At 42.8% G+C, this 14,907-nt stretch overlaps 1 protein-coding gene across 2 annotated transcripts in view; it reads right to left on the bottom strand.

Moving 5' to 3' along the window:
• LRRFIP1 (LRR binding FLII interacting protein 1) overlaps positions 1-14,907 on the bottom strand; it is a 102,546-nt gene that overhangs the window by 64,635 nt on the left and 23,004 nt on the right. The window contains exon 1 of one of the 2 annotated variants that reach the window (XM_021536105.3): positions 154-242. The exons of the other annotated variant lie outside the window; for it this stretch is intronic. Within the exon in view, the coding sequence (XP_021391780.1) occupies positions 154-198 (45 nt within the window). The 5' untranslated portion in view covers positions 199-242. Of the gene's footprint in view, positions 1-153; positions 243-14,907 lie in introns of those variants that run through there. 2 annotated transcript variants of the gene reach the window in all.

Genomic DNA, 14,907 nt, shown 5'->3' with positions numbered 1-14,907 from the left:
GCTCCCGGAGCAGCTCACAGCTCACGTTACGGTCAGCGACTGTGCAAAGCGAGCCCGGGACAAGCCCCCGGGCTGGGCGCCGGCCGCTCCCGGCCACCCCGTGGAGCCGTCCCGGCCGTGCTGCCCGAGCCCCCCGCAGTTCCCCGGCCTTACCTGCTGCTGGGCAGCCGGGCTGAGGCAGTCGGCAGCCGCGTCCATGGCTCCCGCTGCCGCCGTCTGTCCCCGGCGGGGCCCGCCCGGCACGGCCCGGGGGCGGAGCGGGGAGCGGGCGGGGAGCCGCGCTCGGCGGCCGCGGCAGCGCCGGGCGGGCACACGCACCTGCCGCCGGGCATCGCTCCGAAACCCGCACGGCAGCCACCGCGGGAAGGGCCTCCTCGCCTCCTTCTGGTCCCCGAGCAAGAGAAACAGAACATCCCAACAACTCGGCGCACGCCCGCCCTCCCTCCGGGCTGCGCATCCACCAGGACACGTGCTTGCAAATGCATATTCCTATTCACGCCAGGCGGCCTTTGCATGGCACAAACCTCCCCACTGCTGTTAATGGCTGCAATTATATCGGTGCTGCGGATTGCCTTGTGTAGAGCCGAGTTTAAAACGTGCCATCCAGCCGCGGTGGATGGGCTGGTGTTGGTTTTATTCCTTCAGAAATGGCATTACACGCTATGGAATAATGAAAATAAAAAAATCCCAAAATGTGTAATTGAAGTCTGACAGCACTACAGAAGAGCAATCGGGAATAGTGGCTGGCCAAAAATAAAGGACACCCTGCATTTCAAAAGGTCTCTGGTGATGAGCTGGATGAGCCGAAGGCGCAGGATTAGAGGGCACAAGTGGTTTTAAGCGGCACTAAGGAACGATACCCTAAGAACAATTGAAGACACGGTCAGAGCAGTTATCTTGGCTCCACAGAAGTTAATGCCATCTGTCGATTCCACCGGATTTCACCCAAAGCATCCCTCGATTCCCCTTGACTTCGCCTGCAGCTCGCACACCCATCCGCTCACAAAGGCCAGGGAGAGCTGCGGAGCCTGAAGAGCTCATTTTACCCAGTGCCATTCCACAACAGCAGCAGCAGAGCGCTCGGGGAGTCATCCCTTCCTGGCACGGGATTTTCCACGGCAAGCCAAACAGGTTACTCCTTAGCAACTCAGCCTGCGCCCTCCTTCCCGGTCAGCGAGCCCAGCGAAGCCTCCACCCGGCGGCTGAGCTCAGTTTTTCCATGAGCTGCCTGCCCAGGACGAGGAATCTGGCTGCTCAGGCTGGCAGAGCACACGCTGCCATGCTGCTCACAGTATTTTAGCTAATTTGGAAGCGCTGGCACTGTTTTATTTGGGGGCAATACCTCGGCTGGATTCACTGGCAGTCCCTGGACCCAAGCCATGTCCCACAGTCCCTGGGAAGGCCAGTCATGCTTCCTTTAAATAAGAGGAACTAGGGATGTCTAACTTGCACCCTGCCCCTGGGAGAAACCCTGCTTGGGTCAGTTGAAGCTTTACCATTGTAGAACAGACTGGTTTTATGTGAGTCACGAAACTACAGAATGGTTTGGGTTTGGTAAGGAAGGGACCTTAAAGCCCATCCAATGCCACCCCGAGCCATGAGCAGGAACACCTCCCATGAGACCGGGTTGCTCCAAGCCATGTTCAGCCTGGCCTTGGACACTTCCAGGGATCCAGGGGCACCCTGTGCCAGGGCCTCAGTGCCCTCACAGGGAGGAATTCCTCCCTAGTATCCCTCTGGCAGTGAGAAAAGATTCCCCTGTACCCTGTCACTCCCATACACTTTGTCAAAAGTCTCTGTCATTCCTATAACAATTTCTTTAAGTACTGAAAGGCTGCAATAAGATCTCCAAAATCACATCTTCCACTAAACTCCAAAGCCACCAGTTGAGCCTGCAAGTTATTTTTAACTTCCTCACCAGGTAAATGACCCAACTTTGCTTTAACAAAATAAATAAAATGTCTCAAATCCACTCCAGCATGTGCATGAAGAAACTAATAAATACTACATGTTCCTGTGAAGCATCTATAATTTAAATCTTCATTTAGCAGACACTCAGTTCATCCTCCAGCAGGTGTGTCTTTTGTGAACAGCCCCAGGTCCAAGAGAAGTCGTGCCCGAATTCCCAGAGGCTGCTCAGCATTCAGTTTTGGTGTAGGTAAGAGCATGATTTGGGGCTTCCAGCAATGTTTGGTGCTCACTGTGAAGAAGACACTTCTGGACTATGGCAACTCACCCCAAGGTAGCCAAGACCAGGCACTGGAGTCTATTCTTCAGGAAAAGTGCATATTGCCATATATGTAGACATTTTAACAGAGAAGGGGAGTGATGTTAACTGTGTAAATCTGAAGCATCAGAACAATTCAGCATGACAAATATCTTCATCTTAGCTCAAAACAGACAATTTGTTCTGGTTCTTGGTTAACAAGAATTAACCTCCCCTTACATTCACTGGCAAATCCCTATAGGGTTTGCACTGTCACTTGGAAAATACACAGAAAATATAAGTATTTCCTACATCAAGCATAAATTACACCCCCCACCCCTCCGCCTTTTCCTATTTATTTTCCAAGCCAAGATGTTTGGTTTTACTCGGTTTATTTGAGGAAGCACTTCATACACACCCCTGGATAAATTCAAACAAACAACTGTACTACAGACCTGCTGGGGAGGAACTGAAGGATCAAGAGGTCTTTTTAATGCTAGCAACCTTCCATTTCTCAGCAATACAGAGCTGACAGCGCTCTGAACACATTCAGCATTTTGTAATTGACTTTATGTAAAAGGAGGCTCGGAATTCCAATCAGGTCCTGACAAATCCCCTCAAAACTGCAGTGTCTATCTCATCATAGCTTTCTCCTATTCAGAAAAACATCAGCATCTTCTGAAATTGATATTTATTCATTTAGTCAGCACACAGTTCTTGTGTCCATGCATTTCCCATCTGGAATAGGATGCTGTGGAAGAGTGACATTAATTCCAGGACATATCTAAGCAGGAAGGATGTCCCCATTTATGCATTGCACATACTAAAATGCTAAACTGAGCCTAAGAAAAACAGGTAATGGGAGATTTAGAAATGGGAAAAAAAGAGTCAGTTGACACTTCCAGAAACCTGGTGGGATAACTGTGACCTGGGTATGTCCAAGCAGAAAGTAAAAAGGAAGTTTACTGCACTTAGGACAGCACTCTGATTCCAATGACACAGACTCCTTATCTCCCCGTGGGGAACACGCCTCTCCTTTGCAAACAGGCATGCACAAAATGCATGCCTGCACTCAGAACAATTCAATCCTCCACAAATGCTGGCCCAAATCCTAAAAATCAGATTTCCAGAACAGCAGTTTATCCATAACAACCAACCACTGAGGAACTGTGTCAGAAACAAGAGGGAAAGATCACCCAGTCAGCCTGCAGGTATGTTAATGTCACTGATAACTCAAATTCCAAGGAAGCCTGGCCCTCAGCACAGCTCATACTCAATTGATTTTTATTTTGTCTTTAAGGCATGCTGTAGGTAGATTTAGAGGCATGCAAGTAGAAATAAAGCAGTCAAAACCTTTAGAGACAGGTTTAAAAACTGAAAAAACCTGCACCTTAGAGCACTCTGACTCCAGCTTAGCTCACCTCAGTATTAATTCTTCAGCAATATAGCAGCCACTTCCCAACACTATCCATCACCTCCATATATAACTCAGATTATATAATTTATAGCCATAAAAATGAAATCCTGTTGTGCATTTCCTGCATTTTCTTCAAGTGGTATCACTTTTGGTGGATTTGCCAGTGTTGGATTATTGGTTGGACTTGATCTTTCCCAATCTAAATGACTCTATGATTCCTGGAATTTCAGTAATGTCTGTCAGTGTCTTATTCAGTCCTGGCTTTCCAAACAGTGGGAACAAAGAAAGAAAGTCTTGTTTTGTGGAAAAAAATACTCAGAAGAAATATTTGGTTACTCCAATTTTTGGGTTTTTTTTAAATAAGGTTCACAGTGTTCTTTGAATGCTGAAGAAAGGCAATAAAAACCTCTGGAGTGACACCCACCCAAAGTGAGAGAGACAGGAAAAGTGACATCTGTGCCTCATCTCTTCATCCTCCCTGCCTGCTGGGCCATCCTGGCACGCCTGGAGCCCAGCTGGCCACGGGAACAAAACCTCCTTGTAGCCATCACCAAGGCACTGGACTCCAGCGCACGCAGCCAAGTGCTCCTTAGGAAAACAATGTCCGGTTTTCAGCACCAAAATCCCCTGCCAGGATCAACAGATTATCTTCTGCACAGAGGCCTGGAGGGAGGAGGAGGAGGAGGAAGGAAACTGCTGGATCAGGCACAAGTCAGACTGAGTCATGCTCCAGCAGGGAAGCTGGGAGGCTCTCGGGGAGCCTCTGGCACATTTGTCATTCAGCTCCAAAACAGTGATGCCATCAACATTTGCATATTGAATTGTTAGAACCCTAGATGCTGAGAATTTTAAACTTAAAACCCAAGCACACAAAAAAAATACTATATTTAACCTAAGGCCATAAAAAAAACCTTCCAAAATTAATTAATAACACTAAAATTACAAGTACATAGTTTAAATAAAACTATATACTATAGAATGTGTATAGCATATGCCTCTATATGTCTATATGTATAATAGATATATGTCTCTACTTATAATTTATATCATATCTATATAATGTGTCTCTATGTATAATACCACATGTCTATATGTATAATATCGCATATATCTATATGTATAATATAATATAAAGTTTAAAGTAGTAGAATATAATAAAATATATTAAACAAAACAGAAGTATTAAAACAAAAACTAATCCTTCTTCTTTACCTTCTTCCTTCTTCATGAGTTTAAGTAGTTTTGTAATTAGACAAAAAGTCTGCATTGCAGACTTCAAGTAATTAGTTATTGAATTAAAAGTAAAACTAATTTAAGTTTCATTTCTTAATTAGATAGTTTAACCTTAAAAAAACCTTATAACAAAAGATAATTAACCATTTTGTACCTTGTTAGTAAAATACTACAAAACTTTCTACCTATAAAACTATATACAAATAAATACTATATATAATATATAAATAATACTATATATATAACCTATAAATAAGAAAAAATAAACATTTAAACCTAAACACAAAATATCACCTCAAAAGCTTCAATCCCAACCTTAACAAAAGTAGGAAAAAAAGTAATCGTAGTAAAAGTAGTAAAAAAAGCAGTATTAAAAATAGTAAAAGCAGTAAAACCCAAAAAGCAACATTGAATATATTAAAGCCAGACTACTTCAGCTTCAGAAATTTGAAATACTGGTGGATGAAAGCTTCAGAAATTGGAAATTTGGGTGTATGAAGAGTTATATGATCTTCCTGTTTTAGAAGAGACAGATTCAAGAGTGGTTCCCATAATAAAACTTCCTGGCCTAGTATTAAGCTTTTCCATTCCTTTGCTTAATAATGAAAAAAAAAAAAAAAAAGAAAAAAAAAAAAATCAAACCAATGGGAAAAAAAAGTTTTGGTTCGGATCATCTCACAGAACCTGAGTGTAAAAAAACCTCTGTAGAAAACTATAAAGATGATCCAGCAAGAGCCTTTTACTTGTAGAAGAGTGCTTTTCTGCTGCTGTATCCATAGCACAAGGCTTTGCCATCTCCCAGGCTCTGCTTCCAATGTAATGAGATTAAAGAGTTGGAATGAACCATTCCCACCATGATTGTTAATTTTGTGAATTGGAAACCCAGCAGTAATTCCAAAAAGGGCAGAGGTTCTGCACTCCATGCTACCCCCAATCAGGGAAATTAGGTAGGAAAACACCACCAGCATTTGCAAGCTCTGGGAGTGCCATGGTTAAGTCACCCGCATGCAAAAAAAAAAAAAAAGACAAATCAAATTTACAACAAAAAAATCAAGTCCAAGAAGTCAGAATTACAGCTAAACTTCATCAGGGCTTCAACTGGAATATCTGACTACATTCACTAGAGAGAATGAACTAGGATGGCACCTTAAACGAATGGGGATCACATCATCTGCAAACACCAACAAATCTCATTATCAAACATTTTAGCAAAAAAATTGATGGTTCCCTTTGAGGAGTGTCCAGTTTTCCCACAGAAAGAGGATGATAAAGTATACCTAAAGTGGAAACCTGGCCAGAAGAACTCCTATGGTGTTCCCATGACCACCCTGACTGCAGCCTGAACCTATTTCAAACCTGGCTCAGGCTCACCCACACCCTGCGCTCCTACAAGACTGAAGTTTGGTGGGAGATTAAATGATGGATTTTTTTCATGGAAAGTTTTTCTTGCAAGGGCATTCCAAGAGTGATTTCCCAATTTTGTTTTTAGGGTTTCTCCGCATGCCAGAGCTCTGGTTTTCTGTTTTCCTTAATTCCCAAGCACCAGGAATGGGAACAGGCAGACACTCTGCTCTGACATGCTGAGGGTGCTGCTGTGAGTTATCTGTGTTAAGGGCTCAGCATTCTTGGTCCTCTTGCTTAACATTTTGAGCCAAAGACTGGGAAGGGGAAGAGGGAACAAGACCCACGACTAATGAAGGAATTTGTACATGAGCACTGTGCACTTTGGAGAAACATTTGCTGATGTGTTTGCCAGGAAACCCATCTTGGAGATAGAACTCAGGCATGCGAGCAGAGGCTGCACAGTCTTGTTGACACAGACCTTTTCCCCCCTACAAAGGAGGAGAATGTTTATTCTGCACTGAACAGCCTGTACAGCTCTACAATGCAAGACACAATTAGGGACTTGCATCCTACCTCGTAAAATTTATTGCCCTGGAGTCCCAAGGAGCTACTGCTAAAAATACAAAAATAAACAATATTTTGTCTAAACAATAACTGAGCTCCACCAGGAGCTTGCACAGATTACCAAAGCAAATACTGTCCCCACAGAATCGATCATAAAACACCTCTTAAAACTGAGATATCTTGTTATCATTTCCATCTTGACAGTGGTTTAGAGACATTTATTATCTCAATAAATGTTTTTGTTGGTGGGGTTTTGTTTCAGTTTGGGTTTTTGTTTTTTTTTTTTTTCACAAGCATTGTAGCTCTGTTCTCCACTCTATATATAGAGTGCACCACTTCCATTGCTATTTAGCAATCAATCACTTGTGCTGTTTCCACTCCAAAAAAGCAAAACAGGGAGAAAGAGCAACTCCAGGATAGGATGCTGGCTGGCAGCTCCTCAGTTAGTATCAACTGACCACATTTACGTCACTTCTTCAATTGGCATTTTCTCCCTAAATAGCTCTCTGGTCAGTAACTGGTTGGTCCCACCAGGGAGGAATTTGGAAACTCCTCTACAGCTGTTGCCTCTGAGAACAAATGCATGTGTTTTCTACATCCTGGATAATACTGCAGCCACATATTTACATCAAGACTGTTAACTCATGGAAATAGTTTTGGGGGAGTCCAATTGACTTTGGAAACTGCTGGATCACTCACACAAATAAATTAATCAATCAGAAATTACATCTAGAAGGAGAAAAAAAACCAAAACCCACTGGCACATTAGCAAATGTGGGCTGGAATTTCACAAGGAAAGCATAAAAATCTTCCCAGTGTTGTCTCCTGGAATAGTTATTTGCATGAAGCTGCACCCAGTGGTTTCTTCTACTTGTTTTACCCAACTACTTTATAAAAAGAGAGAAGTTTCTCTTCTGCAGTGACCACTTGTCACCAGCAGTGTTTTGCAGCAACTGTTGTCCTCATTTAAAATTTAAATAAAACTGAACTTCAGAACACCCAAGTAGAATGGTTGTACTGCAAAGTGCCACTTAAATACCAATTTCTGTTTGATTGCAGAACTGCCTCTGCAATTAAAGTCGCTCAGAGCTCACAAATAAAAGAGTTGAGTTTATTTCAGACTTCTGGTGTTTGACTTCTCTTTGGAAGCAAAGCTCCAACCCGTGTTTCCCACTGGGAACTTGTCCTCAGGCACCAGCATGCAGCAGAAAGGCTCTTCATAAGGGAGCACAATGCAAAATTAATTCAGCCACTGGTACATGTTACTGAAGAGCAAAACACATTTCTCTTGGCCATAAAGTAAAGCACAATAACCCCATTTGGAACCTGCTATAAAGTGCAATTTCTCATCTGGTTCCTTTACAGCATAAACACAGGTTGGGGATGGCTCTGGGTCTGGGTGGATGCCAACATCTTTTTGATGCATGGACATAAACAGAGGTTTTGTTGCTGACTGGTAAAAGTATTTAAAGTATAAATAAGAAGTGAAATTGATGGACTGCTACAAGCAATGTGATCTGTGGGGATCACGCTCCAGGTCCCCACTGAACTGCAGATTTCACCTGAATAAAAGGTGGCAAATCCTGAGCACAGCTCTGCACTTAGAGGACATTAAAATGTAGACACAAACCCCAGCAACTGCTTTACATAATGCTCACACTACCAGCCAAAGAAAAGAAAATCACAAGTTTTGAAGTAAAAGTTACTGATGCTGTTCCAGTGTTCCAGTCTGTGACACAAAATGATATAAAGCTTTAAGAAATGGCATAAATAGAACACTGAGTTCTGCTTTTTTTTTCCTCAAATCAAGTGCACCTGCTTCCTGTTTAATCTCAGCCAAAATCCCACCTTTGCCTGCATCACAGACAGAATAAACACATTTACAGGGAATTAATTATGGGTCCAACAACAGCACTAGGTCTCCACAGAAGCACAGACTTTGCATGCAGGCACATTTAAGATTGATTTATTCTTTTAAAGCCAAGTAAAATGAAGATCAAAAGTTTCAGGTAATCCACTGAATGCTCTCCAAAGCTGAGATTTAATACCCATATTGCAGTTCCTGGAGAGAAACAGTTCAACATGAGTGAAGTGATGGAAACTGCAGTGCTGAGACAAATCCTATCATTATTGTGAAATGGTGTAATATTAGAAATTACATCATGTGAACTGCTCTTGTTTCAGTGTCACACTCATGTGGCCCCTTCCCATTTTGCAAGAGGTCAGGACAATTTGTCTTTTAAGCTTCAGAGGAAAATTCCTGGAAGAGTTACATGTCAAAAACTCGCCAGTGAAGCTGCACAGGTTTTTGCCATCAATTAGAAGCAATGAAGAAATCCACAGCACTTCAGTTTCTTGACCAGAGAACAGAGATTATATGTCCGGAGCTCACTGTCTCTCTGGAGGAAAACAAACATAAGCAGTATTTGCACATCTTCAGGCAAAACACATTCGATGTTGAGATTTTAAGCCAGCAGAACAATTGAGAAATTACAAGGGCGGAAAAAAAACTTTCCCCCAGTTACAGCATTTGCTGGGATACAGGAGAGCACATGGGAGGTAAGGCTATTTTGGGGGGTTTAATTTTGAGAAGCAACTCACTTAAGAAGGGGAGCAGCCCGAGGAGTGCGAGTCAGAAGCTCTGACTACAGGAGAGGACGTGTCAGAGGTTTCACTGCTGCCAGCACAGCAAGACTTGCCAAGTCTGCTACAGCTGTGCAACCACCTCATCTCTGCTCTGACAGAACTGTAAACTCTGCCATATATTAACAGCACTACTGGGTGAGTTCTTGAAAAAAAAACTGAATTAAATTTAAGAAGTGAATTAAATGCTTTTATAGATTTAGTCTCCTTGACATAAAAGAATGCTCTGATTTGTAGAGGTACACAGAGGAACAAGTCTTAATGTCATTACCCCACCCAGTGTATCAGAGGAGAACCACTGATTAATTACTCCATCTAAACAGACCAAGAATGAACTCCCAGCTTGCTTGAACTGGCCTGAACCCCACAAGAGGGAGCAGCAATCAAGCGAATCAAGTAAATCAAGCAAAGCACACTTTTTTGTATCCCTAAGGAGACACTACTTCCACCACACAAAGCTGGACCCCTGAATTTTCAATGTAAATGTTTAATGACATGGTTATTCAGTCATCAAGGATGTAGATGAAAATTACCATTAGAGGATAAAAGACCACAGCAGAAGGAACACTGCTCTGTATTCCTATTGAGGACCTGGTAATTCAGCCTTAAATTATTACCATCACCAGAAATATTTCAACCACTCATGTGAAGAAGCAAACCAACAAAGCTGGCAGGGGAGTGGCGAAGTTTGGAACGTGTGTTAAGTCTCCAGACCCCCCAGATTCTCAAAATAACGCACAAATCCTAGCTAGATCTATTTTGTAAGTAATTCCTGTTCTGCATCCTCACTCTCTGCTCCATCTCCAATACTTTTGAAGTACTCAAACAAAACCTACAGGGTTTTTTATTTAAATACCAACCAGCCCGTTCAAAGGTAACAGTTTCCACATTCAGCATCACTTCAACAGCAGAAAAAAAAAAAATAAAACCAAACATTAAGAGGTTTGAAAAGGTTCACAATATTATTCTTGCAGGCTTCCACAACCTAGTGGCTAAGTGGAAGAACAGGCAGCAATGTGCTGTGCTGACAGATGGTTTTTAAGTAGGAGCACCTCAGAGCCCAAAGCAGAAGCTGAGGATTCAACTAAATGCTGTTTTTAGGGACATAACCTCCTGCACTGTTCTGTCTCCTACCTCCCGGGCTCAGTATTTTGGGACTTATTAATCATTTATTGCCTTTTCTTAGTTAAGAGTGGGAATTGTAAAGAGAGACCATTTAACTATAAATTACAATAGAGAGAGGAGACTGGTGGAAACTTTTTGACAGAGGAATAGATTGAATTTCTTCTTTTTGTACCTCAGGGCAATATCAGGAGGGCCAGCAGAGCACAGCTGAGCTTGGTCACGACACAGGAACCACAGCTGAAACCCATCATTAGTTCTTCTGGCAGCTCCTGGAGGGTGTGTTTGGTCCTCTTCTCATCCCTCTGGTATTTTTTGTTGCTGCTCTCCTTTCCCAGGTTTCTCCCTCTAGGATTACCCACAGTGACCTCAACAGGTATTTCATTATATGCACAACCTACTGACTGACAAAGGGAGGAAAGAAGGATTCTGAATGGAAGTCATGCCTTTGATCATTTTAAAAAATGAGGATTTTACATTCATCTGTAAAATCCAACACAGTGCCAATATCAGACACAAAAAACCTCCCAAACCACATGAGGCATTTTTACACATTCTGGGTTTCTTTGGCAATAGACTTTGCACACATCAGTCATCACAACACAGACTTTAATAAAAGCTCTGACTGCTCCCCGGATTTTTTAAAGCTGTCTGTTATGGATGTAGAAATACTTGGAGCTACAGACATACAAAACAACAGGTTTTAGAGGCATGTCTGCCAGAGAACAGAAGCTTTATTGTAAATGATTCTAGAATATTAATGTCAAACATTAGTCATCACAACACAGTTTACTAAAGCTAAAGTAAGGTTTTAAGTTATATTAAAAAACCAACCCACAATACATATGCAAGTGATACAAAGAATAACTCCCATTATCATCTTAGCCCTGAAAACAATTTCATGCAGAGTAGCATTTCTGAAAAGACTCACAGCAACTTCTCCCAAGCTGTAGTGATGCTCACAGCCATGTCACCTGCCAGTCACACAGCACAAGAGTTTAAAACAACTAAATTTTGGAGAGAAGACCTCAAAGCCTTCCATGTCAGTGATGCTTTAATAGGCAGCAAATCTCCATGGCTCAACAGCACCAATTAAGCAAGGAAGCAACAGAGCTCCTTGAAACCTGAGATGATGCCTGAAAGGGGAAAAAAAAGTCTTGAAGTCACTGAGAATTCCTGGTGCCCTTTTGCAAACAGATAAACCTGTGGGTTTGGCCCTGGTGAACTCCTCCAGGAGGACCTGGTGCCAGGGCACTTCATCCAGTTGAGAAATTCTCCTGTGGTACGAGCAATGAGCTGAGAAAAATGTACCCTTGCCAAGGCAATTCCAAAAAAAATCAATCCCTTCAGGCTCAAGGGCATGAATGACAAGCTTATTCAGCTGCTCACAGCAAACACCAAGGAGAGAAGCAGCACAACCTGGCCACCTTAAATGACTCTTAAAGAGATGTAAGAATTGTAGCTGATCAAAATATTACCCAAAAATTGCATGAATAAATTAAGATGGAGCTACTGACAGCATGCAGCTACAAACTGATGTTAAAGAAACACTTCTCCGTCTTTTAAGTCCCGCATAAATCTTTTGTTAGGAGTGCATTTTAAACACACTACACCAAATCAGCACATATTACTTAGGGACTAAGAGCTGCTAGGGAACCTAAGTGTATAAATATATCATCTAGCTTGGATTTGCTCCATCCACCAGGAACTAAGAAAGCCTACTTTCACCTCCCAAAAGCATTTAACACTACTTTACATCTAGCCAATGCCAAGGAAGAGACTTGTGAGCTATTTATACACAAAGATAAAGGTGCCAAAAAAAAAAGTTTTTAAAAACCCTTGAGGTCAAGCCTCACTCGCAATTTTCTGTAATCCAGCCACTCCTTCATACAGTTTCTAGCAGAGAATGAACTAAAAAAGAGAACTCTTTCCCTGAAAAGTGAAGACAGAAGCTCAAAGTGCTGAGGATTGGGCCAGCAGATGAATACACCCAGCTTACACCATGCATTAGCTACCAGCAGGTTTAATGTTTCCTCTGAATAAAACATGTGGAGCTGCAGATTTCACACCATTACTCAATTAATGAAACTGTCACTTCAGTGGGCAGCAATGCCACAAAAGCAGTCACTGCTCCATTCATACAGCAGGGGAAGGCTGTGGAGTTCTACTGCTATTAACCTGACAGGGCTTTTGAAATCCTGGCAATGCCAAGGTTATCAGGAAACCACCTTGAGCATTCAGAGGACACTCCCCAGCTAAGTTAATGGCTCGGCAAGAGCTGCAGTCAGCAAAGTCTGCTTCACTGAAAGCCTGTAGTACAGAGCCTGGAAAAGCCATTGGAGTGTATAACTGCAGCTTATGCAAATCCATGGTGCAGGCCTGGGAAAAGCAAGGCTTAATCCCTTCAAACGGGAGAAGCTCTGCCACAAATCCAGCTGTATAGTAGGAATAAGCATGATAAACAATCCAGGTTTTTATAAAAATGCCTTTGTAACTGTTCTGCTGCAAAAACTGCTTGGAAATGCTCACATGCTTAAAAGAGTACCTTGTCACATCACACTACATCTGCCAAGATGCTACAGCTCATATCCCAGCACAGGGAAAAGTTACACACTAGAATAGGTCCCAGTGAAATCCATATCAAAGGCCCACTCAGCATCTAGAAATTGGGATGTGTAAGAATATTGCTAAGTGTTATTATTTGTTTAAAATTTCCACTACATTATCTTTCAGCTGAACAACAGGATAAAAAGTGATCCACAGAATATTTAAGAGAAGTAAGCATAGAGGATCATCCCAAGGAAACTTTACATACAAAGATACACCTGAAGCAGCTATTTAGCTATGCAAGAAAAACTTAACTGGCTTCTTTCTGAAGAATTTGGGCCATGTGCAATTCAGGAGGAACAGGTCACTTCACATTAGGCACATATCAGCATTTGCTTTATGGCAGAGTGAAAGCTGAGCACTGATACTGAAAACTGGGTAAGCAGCAGCCAGGACAGGGCCCCATCCCAGCCTCCACTCCTCACTGGCCAGTTCTGCCACCCCAATGTAAGAACAATTCTCCTCCAAACTCTGCCCTGAGGGGTGGCAGGGAAGGATGCCCCTGCTCTCCGACATTTGCAGCAGGAGCAGAGATGTGCCAAGGTTTCACTGGGGAACACCCAGGGACTCCATCACTAAGGAATGCCTTGGGGATGGGTGCAAGCCTCCCTGCTGGCCACGCAGCTCCTCTCCAGGGCCCTGGCTGCCAGCTCAGCCCTGTCCCACCTCCCAACACCAGGCACCGAATCCCAGCCCGGGGTGTCCCGGTGAGCACTGCTGGGATTTCACTCCCGCATGGGGCACGGGAGCCTGCTGAGCTTATCTCAAGCAGCAAAACAAACCCGGGCTCTGCAGAGCCCGGCCCAAGGCTGGCCTGGGAGCTGCCACCTCCGAGCTCAAAGGAGAGCCCAGCTGCCCCACTGCCAAGGACACAGCACAAGCAGGCTGATGCTTTGCAAGTCTGCCTCTCCCGTGACCACTGCTGGACCACTTTTGATGCTCTGATCTCCTCTGACTGATTCTCCCACTAAAAACACAACCAGAATCGTTCATTTTAAGAGATTGATACAAAATTGCCCTTAATTTGTTTTCACCAGGCATCACCTTTGGAGATAAATTATCCACTTAAATGTAACAGAACACCATTGCTACTAGGTTGCAATAGTTACTCTTCAAAAATAAGGTTTTTTCATCTCTTACTTGTAAAAAAACCCTTTTAAATGTTGATGTTCTGGCAACATTCAGCTGAGACCACAGCTTGTCTGTCTAAATATTTGACTATATAAGGATTCTATCTATGATGGACAATGCAAGTACAACACTGATACCATTACAAGGTCAGCAGTACCTGATTTATCTGGCCAACACCATCACCCACATAAAACAAACCACTTAGTTGATCAGGGTTAAACATGGATTTTGCTCTGTATTAGATGTTTCACATGGTTTAGCTTTTGTTCTCAAACTGACACATAATTAGCAAAGTAGGTGACAGGTTTAGTGTGCTACTCCTAGAATACATTCCTGACTTGCATGCAGATTCCCATGGATTAAATATACTCCGGAAAAGGCAAGCTTTATCACAGTCACCATAAAGTCATATACTCCCACCTCCTTACAGCAAAACATTGTACAGCTTTCATTCCAGCCATCTCTTTTATGAAGAAATTTAAGTGTTTATCCTATTTCCCTCTTTGCGCAGTTTTTAATTAGTCCTGTAATTCCACAGAATTGCACTGCTGGGAGTATTGATCATTCTCCTTGGACCTGTTTGAGCTTTTAAATCTTGCTGTGACATTGCAGCAGTTGCAATAACAACCAGTTCTCACCA

This window comes from Lonchura striata, chromosome 8 (genome assembly GCF_046129695.1).
Source record: "Lonchura striata isolate bLonStr1 chromosome 8, bLonStr1.mat, whole genome shotgun sequence".
In the NCBI taxonomy this organism is placed as follows: domain Eukaryota; kingdom Metazoa; phylum Chordata; class Aves; order Passeriformes; family Estrildidae; genus Lonchura; species Lonchura striata.
The sequence above is the reverse complement of the archived record's forward strand: the minus strand, read 5'-3'. Positions and strand labels throughout refer to the sequence as shown.